Source organism: Stegodyphus dumicola, chromosome 8, assembly GCF_044657685.1.
Source record: "Stegodyphus dumicola isolate Sdum_Otavi_A_Nest chromosome 8, ASM4465768v1".
NCBI classification, from domain to species: domain Eukaryota; kingdom Metazoa; phylum Arthropoda; class Arachnida; order Araneae; family Eresidae; genus Stegodyphus; species Stegodyphus dumicola.
This window is the reverse complement of record NC_140775.1, coordinates 84345922-84367692: the sequence shown is the minus strand read 5'-3', so window position 1 is coordinate 84367692 and position 21771 is coordinate 84345922. Positions and strand designations below refer to the sequence as shown.

Here is a 21771-nt window from a genome sequence, read left to right as displayed (position 1 = left end):
CGTCAACGACCTCGAACCTAATATGAAATTGTCAGCATTCAAAATTATCATTACTCAGTGTTCTTAGCCTCTCAGCCCTTGGTGATGGATGATACTATAGATCATAAAATAAAGACATTTCCAAAACTATGCATTTTTGCATTAATTCTGAAATCATGAAAAGGGGCAAGTGTCACAGTCACAGTTATATATTTTAAAAGAGTCTTCAGTGATGAAATGAATTATTCAGATAAGAAGACACAATACATCACCATACACCTACAGATTACTTTATATCAATTTATCCAATCAAAATATTCTGCTTTCACAGTTCGTTCGCAAATAATTAATAACCGTAAAAATAACTCACCAAAAAAATCAAAACTATATATCTCAATGGCCCGAAACACATTACGTCTCAAGTTTTTTAAGAAAATTCTCCACGAAGTCATCCCTCCCTTAGGCAGATAGCCCTTAGTATGCTTTGTCATAATAAACTGAACTAAACAATTTTTAATGCAACAAAGAATACGAAGGCTACTTGCCAAAAAGTAGGAATACCTTCATGAAGAACTTCCTGAAAAAAATGCTTACTGTTATGTTATGCCATAAAAATAAAAATATTCTGCAGCCATTCTGTTCGTCGGTACCGAACCCTGGGGCGAATTACCATCCTTCAGCGATCTTAATCACTTGCTATTAATGGGCCATGCATTTATCAATAACAATAATAGAAGCGCCCAGTATTGCTTAAATCCATGACAAAAATATAACACAATCTTCCATAAACTTCATCCTTTGATAACATTTGCTAATATTCATATTTAATTCTCCCTATGGTTTTTAAACGATGTTTCTTTTTTGTTGATGGTTATCTAAAAAGAATGGAATGTAACCAGTTAACGAATCTGAATAGAGAAGTTTCTTAACTGAGAGGACTCGGTTAAAAGGAATTCCAGTGGTAGTTTTTATTGAAATAACTACGTAGCTATTTCGAAATTACAGTAGCTGCGGATTTTTACCCAAATGAGCTGTGTCACAGTCCAGGAAACTCCTAATTGAAGCAGAGAAAAAAATTTTCTATAAATATCAAATAAATATATGAAGAAATCTGATCAAGGTTACCGTTTTTATTTGCAAAAGGAAAGAGAGTCACGGTTCGTTGTCCATCCAGACCGATATTTTGTCGCTTCTCGTAAAGACTATCGAAACCTAAAAGTAGGATTTGACCCTTGACACATTGATTGAAAATGAGATTATTGACTTCCTAAGAAGTGTTCTGAATCAAAAATTAAGAAATGATCATCAGTTGTCCAGAATATCTTTAAAGGTATTAAACTGGTACATTGTTATGGACGATATAAATTATTAATAATTAATGCTTGAAATGTGTTTAATTAAAAATTAAGAATTGACCGTCAGGTGCCTAGAATATCTTCAAAAATAATTAACCAGTACAGTGCTGGAGCTGATATAAATTGTTAAAGAAATAATGCATTAAAGTAGTTATATTAGTTATAATTAGCATATACTATGATTTAAGAATCATAAGAATTAATGTTATGTTTTCAGGACACAGGTGCTTAAAGTACTAAAGGTTATCTCCTATGCAGAGATTCCTCATTTCTCTATTTTTGCATACAGTATATTGATATATGCAGTATTTATGTACATACACATATATATGTATAGCTTACTTTAAAAAATATTTATATATATATTAATATTTTAAAATATAAAATATTTAAAATATAAATATTTAAAAAATATAAAATTACTTAAAAATATGTATTTATTTTTTAATAATGGCAAAATTTTTGAAAAGGGTTAAAGATACTGCGGTTGAGGCAACGGTTTTGGTTTTTTCCTAATTTCGATTGATTAGGATTTGAATGCTACAGAGCATTTGTATCTCTTGATTTCAGTGTTATTTCTTCAAAAGTAATAAAAAATTGATATAGTATAACTAATTACTTATTTATAACAAAATCGTTATTTCAGAAGAATATACTGAACAAGGTCTATACTGAACGAGGATGAAATAATAATAATTGTTACTAAACTCTAAAAATCTTTTTGATTCGTATTGGCATTTTGAGATACAGAAATCAAGGATTAAAAAAATATTAATATCCAATTATATTTTTAAATATGCCGTTATTGCCAAAGGTAAAATATGCAAAAACGCGTAAGTACGAATCTCTAAAAGTAAAAAATATTTAAAAGTTCCATACCAGTTTTTTTATTCTATTGTTTTATTACCTGAAGCAGGTCGGAATATCAGATCTCTTCAGAAATCAAAACATTTCCTAGTTAATATGCAAATGCCTGGAATTCGAGAAGCATTTCATATATAATAATGTGCCTCTGCACTCATTTATTACGAAAGAATTTGTTTTTTCGATAGTTGCGATCTTCATGAATAATTTATAAATGTCTCAAATAGCAATTAATCAGTTGCTTGGATGAAATGCTAATGAACTTAAGTGGAACTGTGTGTACCGTTTGCATATTTCACAAGTGCACATCAGCGTAGCTACTGAGGGAGGGGTTTCGAAAATGGACCAATGAGCTGCTATTGCTCTTGTGACGCTAAATCTCCTAGTGCTTTCGTTTACTGAGTTTGATTAATCGCTGACATTTCACTTTCGCGATTTTTATCACGCATTAGTATCAGGATTGATGTTCACGCCATATTATGTGGATTAAGAGAATTCAAGTGTACATATATATTTTTAATTGAGCTGAGAATGACTGAAAGTGTTACGATGTATCTAGTGTTTTCTTATTTCAGTGCTTGCATTTTTTTGATTTTTAAAGTGTAAGATTCAGAATACATATGATCTGATTATATCCATTGTTAACATTAAAATTTATATGTGAGTAAATTGAATATACTCGTTGTGAATACGATAAATTCACTCTATTTCATGAGTACTTTTTGTGTAGACAGTACATTTAAGAGTGAGCAGTTATTAAATGTGAAATTTAACACACTAAATGTATTCGAATGCAAATTAGTAAAGTTCACTTTGAATAAAATTCTGCATTGATTATTATTATAGAACATCTTTTTCATATGGACTGCAATAAAAAGTGCTGACTTCTATTTTCTTATACAATTGGTGTAAATAATTTTCTCTTACGCATAGTTTTATGTAAAGTTTAGTTATTTTACGCATAGTTTTATGAGCATTTGAGCTCAGACCTTTATCACATATTTCTTTTTTCATCTTATTTACCACTTATTAAGCAATATTTCACATCGATATTTTTGCGAATTATCCAACATGTGTTTGTATTTATTTCAACCAGGTAGTGAAATCTTCAGAATTTCCTATAATTGATTTAACTTCGCAATGAAAAGTTTCAGAAGCAAACGATGATGCTTTAATTATTTTGTACAGAATATTTTCAACCATCTTGCTTAAATCTTAAAGCACGCGAAAAGTCATGTGACATGACAGATATATTACTGGATGCTCATTGGTTCATCCTAGAGGCCACTCCCTCGATGGCTACACAGATGTGCACTTGTGAAATATGCGTGCCGTTTGCTCGTTTCTTTTCGACAGTTGTAAGAAGATATAATAAAAATACAAATTAAGAAAAAAATTATAAAACAGAAAACAGTCTTAGCCGCGTATATTCAATAAAATATTGATTAATTATTTCATATTCCTCAAATTCTAAAAATAATACATTTTAATGTGGCAAAATAGATTAAAAGTCTTAGAATTTCTGCTAGAAATTTAAAAAATAACTAATTTCTAGAAAAAAATGTAATTTGTTTTTGTAACTTTCTTTAAAATTAACTAAATCGTTTTTAAGATTTTTGTAAAATACATAAAATTAAATCAGTTCACAGAAATATTGCGTTTTATTAAAAGAACATTCATTTTCAAGTTACCAAAATATTTAAGTGATTACCTCAAAATGTGAGACTTAGATAACCTTAAAGACTTTCAAAACATAAAGCTAAATTTCTACCGCAAAATAATAGAAAAATAATTTTTAAAAAAACATTTGCAATCAAAAAACACTTTTTTCTCTCTAGATTTGCCCGTAATCTTCTTAACATTTCTTATATAGATAGCAGCTATATTAATCTCTTGCAAATTTAATACATAATTATTTTAGTGCATTAGTGATGAAATGGATCATTACATTTTATAAATTTAATACTTCTTTAAAACTGATAGCATTGTGTTGAGGTTGATTAATTTTTAAACGGTTGAAGAACTTCGAAAACGAACCAGACATAGATTTTAGATTTTAGAGCAAATACAAATCTTAATCTAATCAGATAAAGAACTCTTGTTTAAGATTTTATGAACTTCAATATCCAGTATAATTACGTGCTTCAAGAGCGAGAGTTTAAGACCACTGATTTAAAGAATCATTAACTTTAACCTGTATTCAGTGGAATTTTATATACTCTCCTTAAATATTGATCTTAGATTTTAGTTACAATTATGCAGTTTCGCAAATAAGATAATGAATTTTGTAAAAAAAAACTTTCAGCACTGGGAATATTAAGAATTTGAAATTTTAAAAAATTCAATTTTTATATCACCCTTTAACAGCAAACGTACACTTAGTAAAATGTTTATTATGCTTTTAATAATCTGAATAAACATTTTACTAAGTGCATGTAATTAGTAGGTTAATTTCAAAATATTCCTTATATTTTCAGGCAAAATTTTAGTATATATTAATCATTAATTATTTCATGGGATCAACTTAAAATGTTAATGTTGATCAAATCAATGTGGAATATTCATCTAAAAAGAAGATTTTTTTTTTTTAAGTTTCTCGCTTAATCTGGCGGAAAATATTTAGATTTGCTCTGTTAAAGTGATCTAAATCAGTAAATTAGTTCTACAACATAACCAGTAGTTTTATTCGTAAAGGGATGAATTTTTTTTCCTTGTAACTAGCGTAAAATAAATCATAATGCATTTTTTACGCTTTCGATTTTTTTATACACAAGAACCATATAACAAGTTAGGTTATACATTCGTATAACTTTACCAGCTATTTACAATTTCTGCTCCTCTTTGGAATCTACATGTTGATTAAGATTACCTTTGGAGGTCATTATGACTTTTATTTGGTGAATGATTCTTTTTTTTTATCGTGGTACATGAAGTTCTACACATATTTGTACATTACATTTTGCTTTGTACACCATTATCAAAATGTAAATTAAATAGTAGACTGATCATAGAAGTGTTATTCATCAGGTAGATAATTAATGACAGATGAATGATTTCTGAAGATTCAAGATATTGTCTTTCTACATTAATAAAAAAATAATTCATAATTTCAGGAGACTATGTTCTTGACAAATTCTCAATGTGTTCACTGTTGCTGACTAGATAATCCATTTCATTCTTCCCCTATGCCAATATATCAGGCTTGACGAGAGGCATAACGTCGGCAATACGGTTGGGATAATTCTGGAATTAAACAAGAAATGTAAACACAAAGACACACGGGATTAAATCCAAAACTGACAGAGCATCGCATTAAATCGTCATCCTCCTGGCCTGTTGTGAGCTATCCACTTTAGTGACTTTCTTTGATTCAGACATTTCCGCATAGTCTCTTACCTCTGTGGCAAAACCAGGCTTGAATATTTTGTAGCATGTCTCGATAACGGGCTTTGTAGTAGTAATTCAGACAACCTTTGATGACAGAGATAATTAACTGTAACCTTATAAGGCATTTTTTCCTTCTTGCACTATATCTTCGTGCTGTAACGGTAGCACACTCGGCGCATAATCGAGAGGTCCGGTTTCGAGTCCCCGTGAGGGCATTGCGCGTTTATCACATCTCCTGCTTCTAATGATTTCTAATGACTAATGACTCTACAACCTCTTTCATTTAACTGTAGCATAAGCCACTGTGTCCATATAAATTCTTGCAGTCAGGTACAGATGTCTGCCTTATGAGACCAAAAGTAAATATATCAGACTTTTGTGACGTTGTTAAAAAAAGGAACGAGTTTACTTTTCTGCAATCAAATTTGGTGGAGAAATTTATTCTTTATGGATGTTTCAAATGTTTCACCGTCTTATAAATTACGTAACTTATGATCATTTTATTTCAAAATCTATTGCAAAATTAAAGTTTTGTTGTGATAATAAAATAATAAATAATAAAAAGAGTGATAATAAAATACTATCAGTGCTTGAGGCTTTTAATGCCTATAAATTTAACTGGCTCACTAACTTCAAAATTTCTTGCAAAAATTCTAAACTTTATAGCTTCAATAACTTAGCAAATACGGCAAATACATTAAATGTTGGTTTTAATTTTATTACTTTTCAGTGGGAAATCTTTCAGAATATGTAAAGCTGCTTACCTATTAAACAAAGATTAGCAAACTATTGAACGTCAAATAATAGTCCGGAACGGGCTGGCTGCACGGGTGTTTTCGTGGTTTTCCCCACGTGTAACGTGTATACGAGCCAGTTTCCCTTAGAAAGTCCTCCACGAAGGCATCCCTCCCCTTAGGCAGATAGCCCTAGTGTGCTTTGCCATAATTAAATACACCAACACCAACACCAAATAATAGTCCAGTTTTTATGACATTAATTCTGTCATTTGGCTGTTTGGATCTTAAAACTTTAATCTGAGCATGTCACTTTTTCTAGTGAAATGAGCAAGAAAGATGTTAAGTTTGACACATATCAAATATTGTCTATTTTGAAACTTTTTAAACTGAAGTTATTCAAAGGAATAAAAACTGAATTTCTTTTATCTTAATCCTATAATCCTTTTAAGTGATTGAATTAATTTGTTACATCGTAATTGTTACTGCAATAGGTCGCACATTAAAGAGATTCATTAGTTAATCAAGAAGTTATTTAATATAGAAAGTAAAGATATTCAGCCACCTGTTCTAGAAAGATCAAATGTGTTGTTAGGAAAATAGGGATTGGATATAAGCATGAGAAAGTAACTTTATGTAGTTAAAACTATTATATATACATTCTGATCTTGTATATTCAGAAAATGTTATATGATTATTCTATTAATCGGGCTAGCTCACCAAAGTAATTATAAAAGATTGATGGACGACTTTTTATTTCGTCTGAGTTTTTGACTAATATAAATAAAATCCCAAATAAAAATATTTATTAGCGTACCAGTCTGACCGTTAAATTAAAAACTAACAGAAACAAAACATCCACTAGCATTCCAAAGAGTAATAGTTTGTCCTGATATTTTCAAAATGCATTGAAGTTAATTCACTTTATATGCAGAGCCTAATTTAAATTTGATTACTGCTCACTAATCACTCCCAGAGTCATAACAAGCAATTTTTTACCGGTAAGCTACTGCAAATTGCTGAAAATCAAAGCAAAATAAGACCCAGCCTAAAATGCCAAACGCTTTGTGATAAACTTTTGAAACTGCATCTTATTTACACTTTTAACTGATTTGGATTCCGGTGGAAGTCGACAAACGTAGAAGCATAGAAAAGCCAAAAGGATAAAGCGCTTCCTAATTTGCCTTTATTGAGATACTGTAATAATCCTCGTTTTAGAATTTATATTGCAAGTATGAATAATGTGAAATTAATTTTTATTGCAATTTATAATAAAGCAGTTCTAAATATCGTTTTTTATTCTTTTTTTGTATAAAACGTTTCGTAGCAAAATTAGAGCCCCTCTTATAACTTCTACTATATCAATAGAGAAATTGTATACATTTATCCAAAAAATTACTGTTTATTATTTATTATCTATTATAATTATTCCTATCATTATTTTTATTATCAAATAATTATGGGAGCCACTACGATAGATATGATTATTCATAAATTATATTCGCCCAATACGGCAAATACATTAATTTTATTCTTAAATTATTAAAAGCAGTCTGTGGTTATGAAGGTCACTCTTGAATTTAACAATATAAATCTCTAAAACAGAGGCCTTTCTGAGTGTATTCATAGCATCGTTAAGTAGATTTCATGGCAATGTTTTTATCAGATTTTCCTCAGGAAGTAATGACACAGCAATGAACCACTTTAATCACTACATCCACTCCATCTCTCACTCTTTTATATTTAGTCTCCGGGCTATTTCAGCTACCGAAACGTATTATATATTTGTACTTCTAATGTTATTGCTAACCTTGGCAACAGCATTTAGCAGTATTTTCCCGCTGCTGCCTAAGTTTCTAATTTGTTTTCCAAATTTTTCTTTTCGCAATACGAATTAAATTACGAAGAGTATAAAAAATAATTTATTTATGCGCGTTAGCTCTAATTGAATTAATAACTGTAAAACCACATATTTTTAACAAATGACAAGTTTCAAGGTCTTAACTAAAGGGCGAATGTCCAAAATAATGTTTCCATTATTGTCAGCAAATGATTCTTATAATACCTCTTTTATTTTTAATTTTAATATCGTGTTATATTGCGGGTAATATTTCTGCAATCCGTTAAGAATATTATTACCAAATAGTTTTATTATTATCATTTCTTATAGCAATAAAGGATATGTGATTTAACTTAAATGTCTTACCTTTTTAATAGAAATACATCATTTTTTATATACTGCTGCAAAATCGCACTTCGTAATCTCGCTAACATTGATAATAACGATGACATGCATTATGTGTGATAAATAAGTGATAATTGATAATTACAATTGCGTAAAATAATAAGGCTATTTCCAGTAAATAATGAATAATTATTTATCAAATAGTTTGACTGGAATTACATTTTGAAACACATCCTAAAATAATCAAACAAAAAACATTAAGTTGAGGGCTTATTAGGTTTTTTATCTCTGCATCAAGAATATAATAACAAGTCTTAAAAACTAGAAGTATACCGTTCTCCCCACGGCAGAACCAAGGATCTGCTTTTTTGTTGTTGTTGTTGTTATTTTTACGTAAAGGGCTATTAGGTCAATGTTTCATGAGAGATACAAAAGAGAATACGACATAATCCGAGTTTCACTTTAAAAACTTATTGTTTAAACTTAAAGTAAGTCGTGCTGGCAAATTCTCAAAAAAGCATCTTTCTTGAAACAGTGATTCTTTCTGATTCGTGGTTTTAGCCATCGATATATAAATTTAAAAGAAGAAAACATCTGACTATCTTTTAATTGTTTCAAAATCTTAATAAATTGAATTAGCTTGTTCCAAGAAATATTTTTAAATTGATAAAAATTTTAAATAGCACAGCAAAAGTAATATAAAATTATATTTCAATTTTTATGACAAATGCGCGAAAGCAAATCTCAAATTTTAAACGAAATACTGCAGTACGTGCTCAGAAGCTTCATGATAATAACTTAAAAAGATACATCAGTCTATTTATTCCCATTGCATAGTAATTAAAAGTATTGACAGTAGCAATATCTAATACTCCACTGAGATTCTTACAGTGATTTACAGCCGTGGTACCTTTGCATGTCACTCTCTGTTAACTGAAATAATATATCATGCATAGTCATCTGAGAGATTTAAAAACTTGCAGCCATCTGACACAGCTATAAAAGAGAGTATATAAACACGCCCCAGCTCTCCTGTTCTGTTAAAAAATTAATCAATCATCGGATTCCTAGCCAGATACCACATTCTGTATTATAAGCAGACAAATAATCAAACAAATCACTGAGTTTGAAATTCTTACTATTTTTATCCAGAATGATAACTGTAGCGCCAAAATCTATAAACAATCAAACGCGCAATTAATCAGTGCTCTTCCTTATGTCAATTTATTACCAAGTAATAAAATACATTGCTAAAGCAATTCGAAATGTTCTTTTTCAATTGAAAGAGCATTTATTCTTACTCGTGTTGAAAAACTTCTGAAGCTTAAGAAATGTGCATTTCAAATTCGAAAGAAGAAGAAAAATGCCAGATGTGTGACAAAAGGCCGCATCTAAAAATATTAAAAGTAAAAAATGTCCTTTATTTTTGAATTAAATCAAAAAACGGTATATTTTACAACAGTAAATATTTATTCATGCGTACATGTAATGAAAAATTGTAGTATTTAATCAAGAGAAATTATGATTTCGAAAAACAGCATATTGATTTCAGAATTAGCAATATCTGTTTCCCCTTCCTTCTTTCCCATAATATTAAATAAGAAGTAAAGACATGAAAAATGTATGTCAATGATTGTTAATGGCGATATGAACAGATCTACATGTGCAAAAAGTTCCGAATTTACGTAATCGAAGTGCTGCGGGCAAGAAATTTTACTATCTCTTCGTCCTTGGTGCACTTTGGCACGCATTTAGACGTCCATCGCTCACTCTGTCCTACAAATGTTAATTGACCTAGAAGTCATCTATCGTCAACCGCATGTTTCATCATTAATTGCAATTTAATAACGACACCATTGATAAAATGAAAGGCGAGCAGATTGGGCGTTGCCTTTTTAGAGTATTATGACTTGTGAAACAAAAATTGTCATCTCATTGCTAAATATGTGCCGAAAAGAAATAGCATCTTTCCATACAGAACTCAGGTTGCTGATCTGTTATTGAAAACGATCTGAATAACATCACAGTAGAAAAAACAGTATACTGCGTGAATGCATAAATTCCATCTTTCCATGATAACATGAGAATCATCTGTTATAAGGATATCCAGAGTTTTAAGATAAATATTTAATTTATTTATTTCCTCAAGCACTATATTTTATCACTTCCTCTTTAATAAACCACTGTAATTGCTCTTGGATAATTTTTTTCGATAAGCCTCTTGATACATCGATCTTAAGGTACCTCAAGGTATCTTAAGACTATCTATAATCGCGATCAATGAAAAACAGCCAAAATAGTATTTATTATACAGATAAGCAGGAAACACCATAATCGAAAATTTTAAATTTAAGCAAAATTCAGTTTCAGATGAAGAAAAAGATTAGGGAATTTAACACGTTTTGCCTTTTTAAGAAAACAGAGATACTAAACCGTCCTGCGGAAAAATAATGCCATTGTATTGTAGAGGTTTACTTTAATTTTCTAATAGTTATTTTCATTTTGGAACAAGCCTTTCCTATGCATTTTAGTTTCACACTTACGTTTCCCTACCAGAATCAGTTTTTCAGGATTAAGATTTACGCAAATGAGGTAGAAACGAGTATTTAAGCTAGAGTCTGGGTGACTTCAGTAGGAAAGCGTGTTCTGCCTTTCTGCCACATATTTGCTATTTGTCTGAGCTTAGTATTCTATAGCCGTACTTCTACGTGCCTGCCAGTATACGCCGTGGTCTTTAAATAAGGGCCAACTCCGTTAGTTGATTCTGTGCAGCTTCGGCTGATTAAATTTATTTAGTAGTAGTTTACTTTTATATTTTCTGTTTTGAGTTAAAGCCCAGGTAGAGGCTTCAAATACACCTGAGAGGGGCCATTTTTTCATTCATTTTGAGTTGAAATATATGGTAATTTTACCCTTCTTTGGCCTTGTTACCTACGCTACAAGAACCCAGAGAACAGTTCTTCAATAATCTAGCTCGCAAGGAAATCTAATTGAGCTAAGCTGGTACAGTATTGCTGGAAAACCGTTTTATTATATTTGCTTTCGTAGGTATAAAATGTCACTTAGAAAAGCAGTTTGTATAACACTATTTTTATTCTTAAATGAATAGTATATGTAACGCTGGAATATAACGGTCTTTGTTTCACGGGAAAATTACGTAATTCATTTACTGGTTTCTTCACCTAAGTTTATGCTACCCAAAAAAATATCTAAGACAGCATTTTTTTCTCCTAAACGTACCCAGCAGGTGTTTTTACAAGTCTCAAAGCAATGCCATTTTGTAAACAGTATAGAAACATAAAAAGCTCATCTGAAAAGCATGATGATTATTTTGAAATGTATATTTTGGAAAACTTTTCAATACTCAACAATTTAGCCATGTAGTGATTTTACAATAAAGAATGTTTTTGCTGATATAAAAAAGAGTAAATGGGAGTGTCGAAACGAATGTTGTTGCATAATCTCCTGATGTTGTGCAGCACTGTCAACACAATGTAAGAATGCCAAAAAACAAACCAACAGAGACAAAATTAGAGGCCTCTTAACAGCAATATTGCAGTTTAGATCACACTGTTCCATATAACGTACGACAAATATGTAAAAGAGTCATTTTTGAACTTATAAAAAGAAGAAAAATGTACGCAAGTATGCGTGTGACATTACGTGTTTTTGCATAATGCCTCGTTCAGTTCTCGAAGCGCAAGTTCAGCAATGCAGAAAACTGCAGCTTAAATTGCAGACTCCACAAAAGCCCAATTAGGTGTGACGGCACAAGGTTTAAAAACAAAAGAAATTGTTTATGAAAAAGAAAATAAAATAGTGCCCCGAATAGAGTAGCAAGTATAGTGCCGCAGGGTGGCGTGTTATTGCGCAAAATGAATATGATGGCATTAACGAAAAACTAAGGCTGGCCATTAGGCGTAAGATTTATGGTATTCGTGCTTTATGCGAAGTAATAAAGAGAAAGACAAAAAGAAACCGCTCTACAATGTTTGAGATTTCTTGATCTTACTAATGATTACGATAAAAATGTGCTATGAATCTGCAAATTGCACGTAACTCAAAAAAGAATTATGAGAGCATAACTTATTTTCAGTTGGTCCTGAAAGTTGCATGATGAAATCGAAGAAGTTTTTCAGGTATTTTTCTTACACTTCTACATTTGTATTTCCATGAGCTTTCTGCTTTATCTTTATAACTCCAATAGGTATTTTATAAAACTTTGCTTTCTGTTAAAAGCGAAACATGTTTTCAGAAAGACTTCCCAGAAACAATTTTGTTTCGCAAATCAACTTATGTAAATAATAGATTTTGTTTTTAAAAAAATTGTGAAACGAATTTGAAAACTTTTCCTCTTGTGTTTAATATGCAAGTTTTAGGTAAAATAAAATTCTTGGTATATTTAATTTACAATGATAGGCAAGCAACAGTTATTTGAGTTTCGGAGGTAAACCCCAAGTGATCCTAAAGCATTTTCTAAGATAACAATGACAGAAAAGAATTATCAATTTTTAAAAACTTAATAATACTGTTTTGCTGAAATGGTAAATTATCATAGCTTAAGAGAGATAATCAATCTCTTAATTCTAATAAGGGTAGAAAATTTTCTCTATCTGCAAGTGTACAGCTACTTTTATTGAAGATATCAACAATTGCTTTGTCTTTGGTGACACAAACATGAGAAAGTTATAAAACAATTAACGTAGATATACTCAACAAGTTTCTTATCTCTACTGATTTGAATTCTGTTAGAATACAAAAGCAAATTTTACATTCCGATACCAAGATTTAAGTCTTAGATCATTCGATTTCATTTGGCCATTTTCGACATCCGGCGACCATAAACACCTCATGCCGGTAACAAATGGTCATCAATAACGTCATAAGCAGACTCCCAGATCATCCGACAATCGGATTTTCTTTTGGAAAATGAAGGCTAACTTTGCAGAAACTTAGTGTGACAGTTCATCTGCTATTTCACACACGCTTCAAACACCTTTTGTTATTTTAAAAATTTAATTTCTTCAATACATTTCTCCTTCCGCTCCTTTTTTAGTTCTAAGCTCGAAAATCAGGACCTAGTTTTTGCTGGTCCATATACATAGATACAGAAACATAGATACAGAAACATAGATACAGAAACTGCTTTGAGTAACTACCTATTCAGTGGCGTACTATAAAATTAGCTACCTATTCTGTGGCGTACTCACTCCATGTGTCCACATGAAACTATATCTGGAGTAAATACCTATTAAGGATGTACTTAGTCCATGTACCCACAAGTACCTGACCAATAAGTGCATTCATTTCCTACGGATGACTGTTTCGTGAATTTTTCCAAATAGGCACAACATCAGTAGGAAGAAGAACAGCATATCAATTTCATCTTTAATATAAAAATGCAATGTTCACATATATGTCACTACATTGGTACAATAGGGTATTTTTTGCAAAATTCGAAATTAGTTATATTTTTTGCCCTTGAATTTCGTTACCTGAAATCAGAAAAAAGTTATTAGTTATTCACTATGCATTAAATATATTAACAAATAACCATTCTTCAGATTTTGAAATACAATGAAACCTTCCTAAGATAGTTCTAAGGGATTTTGTTCTGTGGATATAGTCTCTTTAGAGAGAGGTATACGATGCCTATATTTATGCTCTTAGTAATATTATTAAGCATTTTCAAATGTGAACTTTCTAAAACGTTACCAGGTTACCATAAGAAATTTCATAGCGTATGTTTATTCAGTTTAGAAGTAATTGGGATTCATACGGTTTTAATTAAATCCGGTTAAATTAGATTATATTTAAATAATCTATTATCTCTATTTGTACCTTTGTATCGATAAGTAGTTTTATTTAATATTTAAAAAAATTAAGGTAATCAACTATTAAAGATATATAAAAAAATTAAGTGAAAACGATATTTGGGGACTATAGAACTCAACAGTAAGATACCGAAACGAAATATCACATATTACATTTCAGTATTTTTATCAAGCCACCATATCCAACCAAATCGCGATATTTTTCTTAAAAGAATGTGACACTATATATGTTTCATGCAAAGTCACAAAGTCGCAGATCAATACACTGTAAAATACGCTTGCAATACGCGTGAGACAATCATTTTATTTCCTTAACCAGGTGAATATGATAATACGTCTGCAACATCAGATAAATTTCCCATTGTTTTTTAGCAAGAAATGTTCGTGCATTTCACAAGCGTTACTTTTCTTTAATCAAACTCTTTCATGACTGATAAACGACTGATATACTTATTTCTAAATTCTTTTCCATTTCATAGCAATTACTCTATTTTTCGAGGCCAAAATAAATGACTTTGGTGTCAACAAGGTATCTTTACTTAAAGTGGAAATTCTAGCAAGGTAATAAAACAATGTGCCAACAAGTCGTTTTAACTTTAAAAAAATCAATGGAAAAGAAAGTAGCTTACATTCGTCTTATAAGAATGACACTATTTCTATTCTAAAAGATATTATTGTGGAAATGATAGTGTTTAAGGAAAATTTATTTTTGCACAGAGCTGTATTGTGCGATAGGAAAAGAAATACTTTTTAACTGGAAATTTTACAGATTGCCTTTATTTGGGCAAAAGAAGCTGTCACTTGTCTAAAATAGTTTTTACCTTATTTTTAAATAACATGTAAAGGGAAAACTAAAACAATCAAGTTCAAAAAGTAAAAGCTTTCATTGGAGGGTCCTTTCTTCCTGTAAGATAAACAAAGTTATATACAGAACCGTTCTCCTTTCTCTCTCTATTTCCTTCTGAATTTTATTCATTTATTTTATATTATTTATATATGCGTGCTAAAGTGAACTTACTATAAATAAAATATTCTGACTGCATTATGATGTTTTGTAGCAAGCAGCAGTGAATGATTTTTCTTTAGAACATTTTATCAGGTTTAAAAATAAGTTTTCGATGTTAAAAATTTACCTTCAGACTAAAATTATTTATTATTAAAATTATTTTCTTTAAATCACATTTCTCTTAACGCTTCATCTAAAATGAAAAGTGACTGAGAGTTTCTTAGAAAAGTTCAGTTTTATTCAAATACCTAATTTCGAATAACTAAGTAAAAATATAACCAACACAAAGCACAATTTGTAAGTAACTTGAATGACAGCGGATTTAATTCTGAATGAATCATCTACAAAAAATAAACAAAATTTTAATAAATTTCGAAAAACACTTGACATAAGTGCGCAAAAAATTCTTGAATAGGAAATTTTGTATCAACAATAATTTTAATTTTTCTTTCGCAGGTAACAATCGGATAAACTAAGGCCTAAAGCTCTCATAAAAATAATCTTTTACTCTTGCGTTATCTTTTTCTTTGAAAATTTAAAATTCATAAAAGTAATTGTTTACCCCTTATGTTGTCTTTCTATCTGAAAATTTAAAACTTTACCTTCAGACTAAAATTATTTATTATTAAAATTATTTTCTTTAAATCACATTTCTCTAAACGCTTCATCTAAAATGAAAAGTGACTGAGAGTTTCTTAGAAACGTTCAGTTTTATTCAAATACCTAATTTCGAATAACTAAGTAAAACCATGCAAATACCCATGCAGCCAGCCCGTTCTCCTAAAATAGAACGCAGGGTTCGAACTACTTGTGTTCAGAGATTTTATCTCTTGGCTGCTGGTGGGCTTGATAATTGAAGGTATTCTCTTCCCGCATTCATTTTTGTTATTTTATCTTCTTTGGATTTTTTTGAAGTTTTGATTATTAAAACACTCATAAAAATGGGCAATCTCTCTAACGAATGAGTTAACACCAAAGGCATCAATATTTAAAAATATTTCTTATTTTTGCAGTAAATGACAGGTAACTGATAATAACTATCTTTTTGAAATAATGTTTTCAAATTAATGAATTGATGAAAATTGTTTTTGGACAGAAACTTCATATGCCTGACATGAAACTGGACATTTTAAATTTTCATGGAGAAGGCAATGCAAGAGTAAAAGATTACTTGGATACATGGATAGGATTCAGTTTCCCTTAAAACTTCCTCCGCGAAGGCAGCCTTCTCCTTAGGGAGATAGCCCTCGAGTGCTTTGCTATAACTGAATAAACCAAACCTTCAATTATCTGGACTCTAAATATTCGAATCACTTATTCTGTTGGTGTGTAGGACAAATATCATCGATCTTTGTTTATTTCATAGTCATTCGTTAGCCGCTATAAATGCTCTTTCCTAAAAAACGAATTACACAAATGCGATGATGTTATGGCGACTTCCTTTTATGTATGGAATTTTGTGTTAATAAATTCAACTTTTATGCAAATAAAAATTCTTTTTAATTCAATAACATCGAAAACGTTTTGTGTTTAATTTTGGAAATCTATGTTAAAAAAATTAAGTTCAAACTTTTATTTAAGCAGAAATTCGTTACCTGTTTGGGCTATTAATCTAGCAATTTAGTTTTCAACATATTTACAAAAATGAAAGAAAACCTTAAAATATTCATTACCTTTCTACTTTCTTGGCAGTTCTATAGAGTAAAAACCTGTTACTCTATGAACATAAAACACCTGTCATGAATAAATACAAATGAATTTTAAAATCAAAATTTATTCATTATTATACAGATCATTGCAATCACAAAACGTTCTAGGCGTGTTATCTGTTACGAACACTTGTATAACTAACTTATTTTTTCATCTTATGCAAATTCAGTCTGGAATAACTGCTAATTTCTCTCACGCTATCTGAAAATCGGCATTTCAGAGGGGTACGATAATAAATCTTACAGGTTGAGAATGGTACACGCAGTCTCCACTAGGTTACCAAGGGTGTGGCGAAAAGGTCGATAGCCACTTGGTGAAAGGACTTAATTGTTTGTAAAACTGAAATTCTGTCTTTATTATTATTGTTGTTAAAAGTAACTTGTAGTTTTATTTCTGCACTTTCCAATTTTCCCTACTTACATCAATGATATAAAGTAATACAAATAAAACACAATGCAGCTGGCACATTCATGACTTCATGAAAAAATGGCGCATTTTCACTGTTCCAGATTCCAGTTTCACTATCATAATTTTTGTGAAATTCAAAAAAGAATAATTTTTTTAATTATTATATTTTCAAAATTATTTTGCCGGAATATTAAAGTTGTGTCTCCATATTTGCTTGAATTCGTTAGAATAAATTCTACAGCAATATTTATAGTATTTAGTATGCATTTTAAATTGAATTATTATTCAACTTTTACCAATCTATAAAATTCAATATTATGATATGATTCAATATTATGTTATGATTGCAAATAGAAAGTCTAATATTCAAAAGCGCCTGTTATTAAGAAGTATGAATTCTTTAAATTAAGATAAAGCCAAGGGTAAAGATGCCTTCGTGGAAAACGTTTTAAGGGAAACTGACTCGTAGTCACATAACACATGAGGAAAACCATGAAACCTTCTATTCAGCCAGCCATTCGTCGGGATTTCGAACTACCTGCTACTCTGATGGGGGTTATTAAATAAAAGTGTATGTGAGTGTGTTTGTAAAGGAGCAAATTTTAGTTTTTAATAATTATGGTTGCTACAAACATAGCAAAATTATAAATAAATTTTTATAAGAAAATTTTTAATTTTAGAATCATTTTTCAAGCATCTTTTAATTTTAGAATTATATTTTTGAGGTACTTTTCTTCAACCCTTTACAGGATATGCAGAGATAAATCTGCTGCACTTTCTTTATTTCTTAACACACTATTTGGCTGTCAAACTATAAATGGGCGAAATAATAATTGGCAAGAAAAGGTTGGATTTATCGAAAGTGAAATATTTATTATTAATTATGCCAAATTTATTATTTATTTAATTGCGCCAAACTTGTTATTTATTTATGCCACATTTATTATTTATCTATTTTTAAATAAAGATTATTCAGTTATGCCAAAATACACTAAAACTCTCAGTTTAAAAGGGAAGCGCATTCATAGAGAATTTTCTAAAGCAATCCGGCCTGTATGTAAATAGCTAACGAACCAAAGCCACGAAAATCTCATACAGCTCTTTCATTCAACAGGTGCAATTAAACCCGCTTTGAACTGCAGCGGTTCGTAGTTTTAACTATTCGGCGAGATTGGACAAGAAAAAAATATCAATAAATTTTTGCATTTTCTAAAGCTATAAGTTCATATAAATTTTAATAAATTTTCTTTGTCATATGAAGTCCTGAACCTCAACTATTTTATGTATTAATTTCGTCATAATTGCAGAAAAATGCTATATTCCTTATACGTTTTGTTATAAAATGGAAATTCTAACTTCATGGAATTAAAACTTTTACGTTTCTTTTTTTATAGAGATTCCTAGCTTGTTTGCTTCTTCTCAGCCTGACTAGAGGGCAGGGCCAAGGTGACAGTTTTGAAAGCTACGACTGGCGAGGAGTAGGACCTCTGAAGGATTGGCCCAAGTATAGTTCACTGACACCTTATGGTAGCAGAAAGCCAGCTACTGGAAATTATCCTGTACTCGATGAAGTCAAGAAATATCCTGATGACACTAGCGCTTATTTAGGAGATTCTTCTTATTCGACAGATTTCAAAAGTCAGCCTTACAAATACATCGATAACAGTGCTGAATACCAAAGTGTCTCCTATGGCGACGATGGAAGAGGTCTTGACGATAATTTCAATATCACCATTGAAAGATTAGGTGGTTTTGGAGGTTCTGGCGATACAAGAGGATATGGTGCATATGATGATTCAAAAAGCTATCAAGAATTACATCCAGATGAGCCCAAACGAGATGCAGATTTCCCAGAACTAATGAGGATTGGACGAAGACATCGCAACCGATATCGTAATCAAGATCCCCTTCTGGTCCGTCCAGTGCCTCATCCACTCTAAAAGAAATGACTGTTGTTTGTAATAGTTGCCAAAGTAAACTGAGATGACAATAAAGACTTTAGAACGTAACACACTGGGCCAACTATTTGAACTCCCGAAAAGTATCATTAACTTATTTACTTTAAGCTGATATATGATTTGTTTTAAGGCCTTTTATTTGACAATATTTATAGCATTTTCAAGATTGATTTAATTGTATTTTTGAATATTATGCTCATCGCGTAACTGTGATCATAATCACCCAACTCTCATTTGCTCTGGAAATTTGTTTCACAAATCTAGCTCTTTAACATCTGTAATCTAATTATTAATTTTGTTGAAAATACGATGCTTGTGGGCAGAAGTTTCATTGGTAGCATCCCCTGAGAAAGGACAAGTTGGCGGAAAGTAACAAATGTAATTGCAATCGAAGGAATTCGAATGGATAAAAAGCTTCTCTTCCTGCATTAAACAATTTCAAGAGCATTTTAACAAGTTAAAATACAAATTTTAACAATTTAGCAATTTTAAAATGCATTTTAACAAATACGCAAGCAGAAAACACATCTTAACTTTACATTATAAAAAGAATTTTTAAATATATCTCCCAGGAAGAAACATCTGGCATAACATTTTAGAACCTTTCTCATGAGGTTCTACTGATAGAAAAGTATCTGTTTATGAAGTGTTTAAATCTTTTAACTTATTTTTGAATAATGAAAGCTAAGTAATATGCATTACAATAATTTAATTTTTTTTACCTTCATGTAAAATTTCCCACTACTTTTTAATCGTTTACTTAATATCATCTTTCTAGCTTTCATAATTCTGTTTCAAACGATATGTTTGCTAGCGATAGTTAGAAATCACAGGAAAATGTTTTGATTCAGTTTTATGATTCAATCAACAATTTTCAGAATTGTATAAATATTACAATATTTGTTTTACAAACGTTTACATATGTGTTGCATATTAACACTTGAAATATATTTACTATGTTGTAATAAAGTTAGCGAAACTTACGGGAATATATATTTTATAGTTTTTCATAAAAAAGATGTATTTGTTTATTTGAAGCCAATTTTGTACAGATATTTTAGTACAAAATAAATTAAATAATGTTAATCGTTGTTCTTTTCTTATCTGTTTGTTTTGTGTTAACAGGATGTTTTGATGAATTTCAAAGTACAAAAGTATCTGTTGTGTTAATATTAACATTAATATTACACATTAGTTTAAATTTTTCAGTATAATTTATAATTCACTGAAACATTAAAAAAATTCCTAGCAGATAAAATATGCAGCTGTATCAAATTTTATCATGTTGAAACAGAGTTAAACTCACGCATTACTTGCTTTTTCTCATATTTCACAAACGCTTGATGTGTCCACCTTTCCTGATAGGACGTATATCTATGCATCGGTAGAAGATATTGCTTGGACAAGCTGTCTTATGCCAGATTTGAATGGAAAGAAAAATTGTAGAGTCATTAGGTTATTTTGAAGCAGGAGGCATGAAAAATGAGAAATGCCCTCACCTGGACTCGATCCTGGACCTCTCGAATACGCGCCGAGTATGTTACCGTTACACCACGAAGGAAATACTTTCCGTTTTAAAGGGCGACCGAAGATAATGGACCAATAACCAAATCCTGGTGGGGACAAATTATCGTCCACCACCTTTCATTTCGGGCGCCACTGTTGGTACTCTCACCGGGACTTGAACCTGGACCTCTAGAATACGCGCCGAGTGCGCTACCTTTACACCGCGAAAGCATGCTGAAAGGAGGGAGAAAATACCTTATACAATAATTACCTCTTTCAATAAGAGACTTTTTCGACATAATACTAAAGAGAACATCTCTGTCAAAATTTACCATGAAGGGAAAAACCTTTGCCAGAGCATCTGAACCAAACTTTGCCTCTCAAATAGGTAGGACGCACAGAGCAAGTCGATGACGCTTGAACATGCTGGCCATTTCGGTCTTCAGATTTAATATCATTGGACATTTTCCTGTGGCATTTTGTCAAGGATGTTGTCATTGTGCCTTCATTCTCTGCTCTCTCGGGTCTTCCTATCCGTATCATCGCTGCTGATCGACAATGAGTTGGCAGAGGTATAGGAATAAAATAATCTAGATGTCTCTCTTGTCATTAAAATTGGACACATAGAGCAATTTTTTAAATATATAAAAACATATTTTTATAAATTACCCTCTATTTCAGTGCAATAAAATTTGGCATTCATTGCACAGTTTATATCTTAACAGCCTTCAAAATATTTCCTGAAATTTTGAATTTAGTATTTAAGGTATTTTCTTCCTCCTTTTTGCATGCCTTCGTGATGTAATGGTAGCATACTCAGCGCGTATTCGAGAGGTCCAGGCGAG

General features: G+C 30.8%; 1 protein-coding gene across 2 annotated transcripts in view; it reads left to right on the top strand.

Moving 5' to 3' along the window:
* The window catches only part of LOC118182723 (uncharacterized), a 61728-nt gene extending 41221 nt beyond the window's left edge, over positions 1–20507 (top strand). For both annotated transcript variants that reach the window (XM_035352109.2, XM_035352110.2), the window contains exon 2: positions 18857–20507. In XM_035352109.2, coding sequence (XP_035208000.1) covers positions 18857–19402 — 546 coding nt within the window. In that variant the 3' untranslated portion in view covers positions 19403–20507. The remainder of the gene's footprint in view (positions 1–18856) is intronic.
* Positions 20508–21771: the final 1264 nt, after the last annotated feature.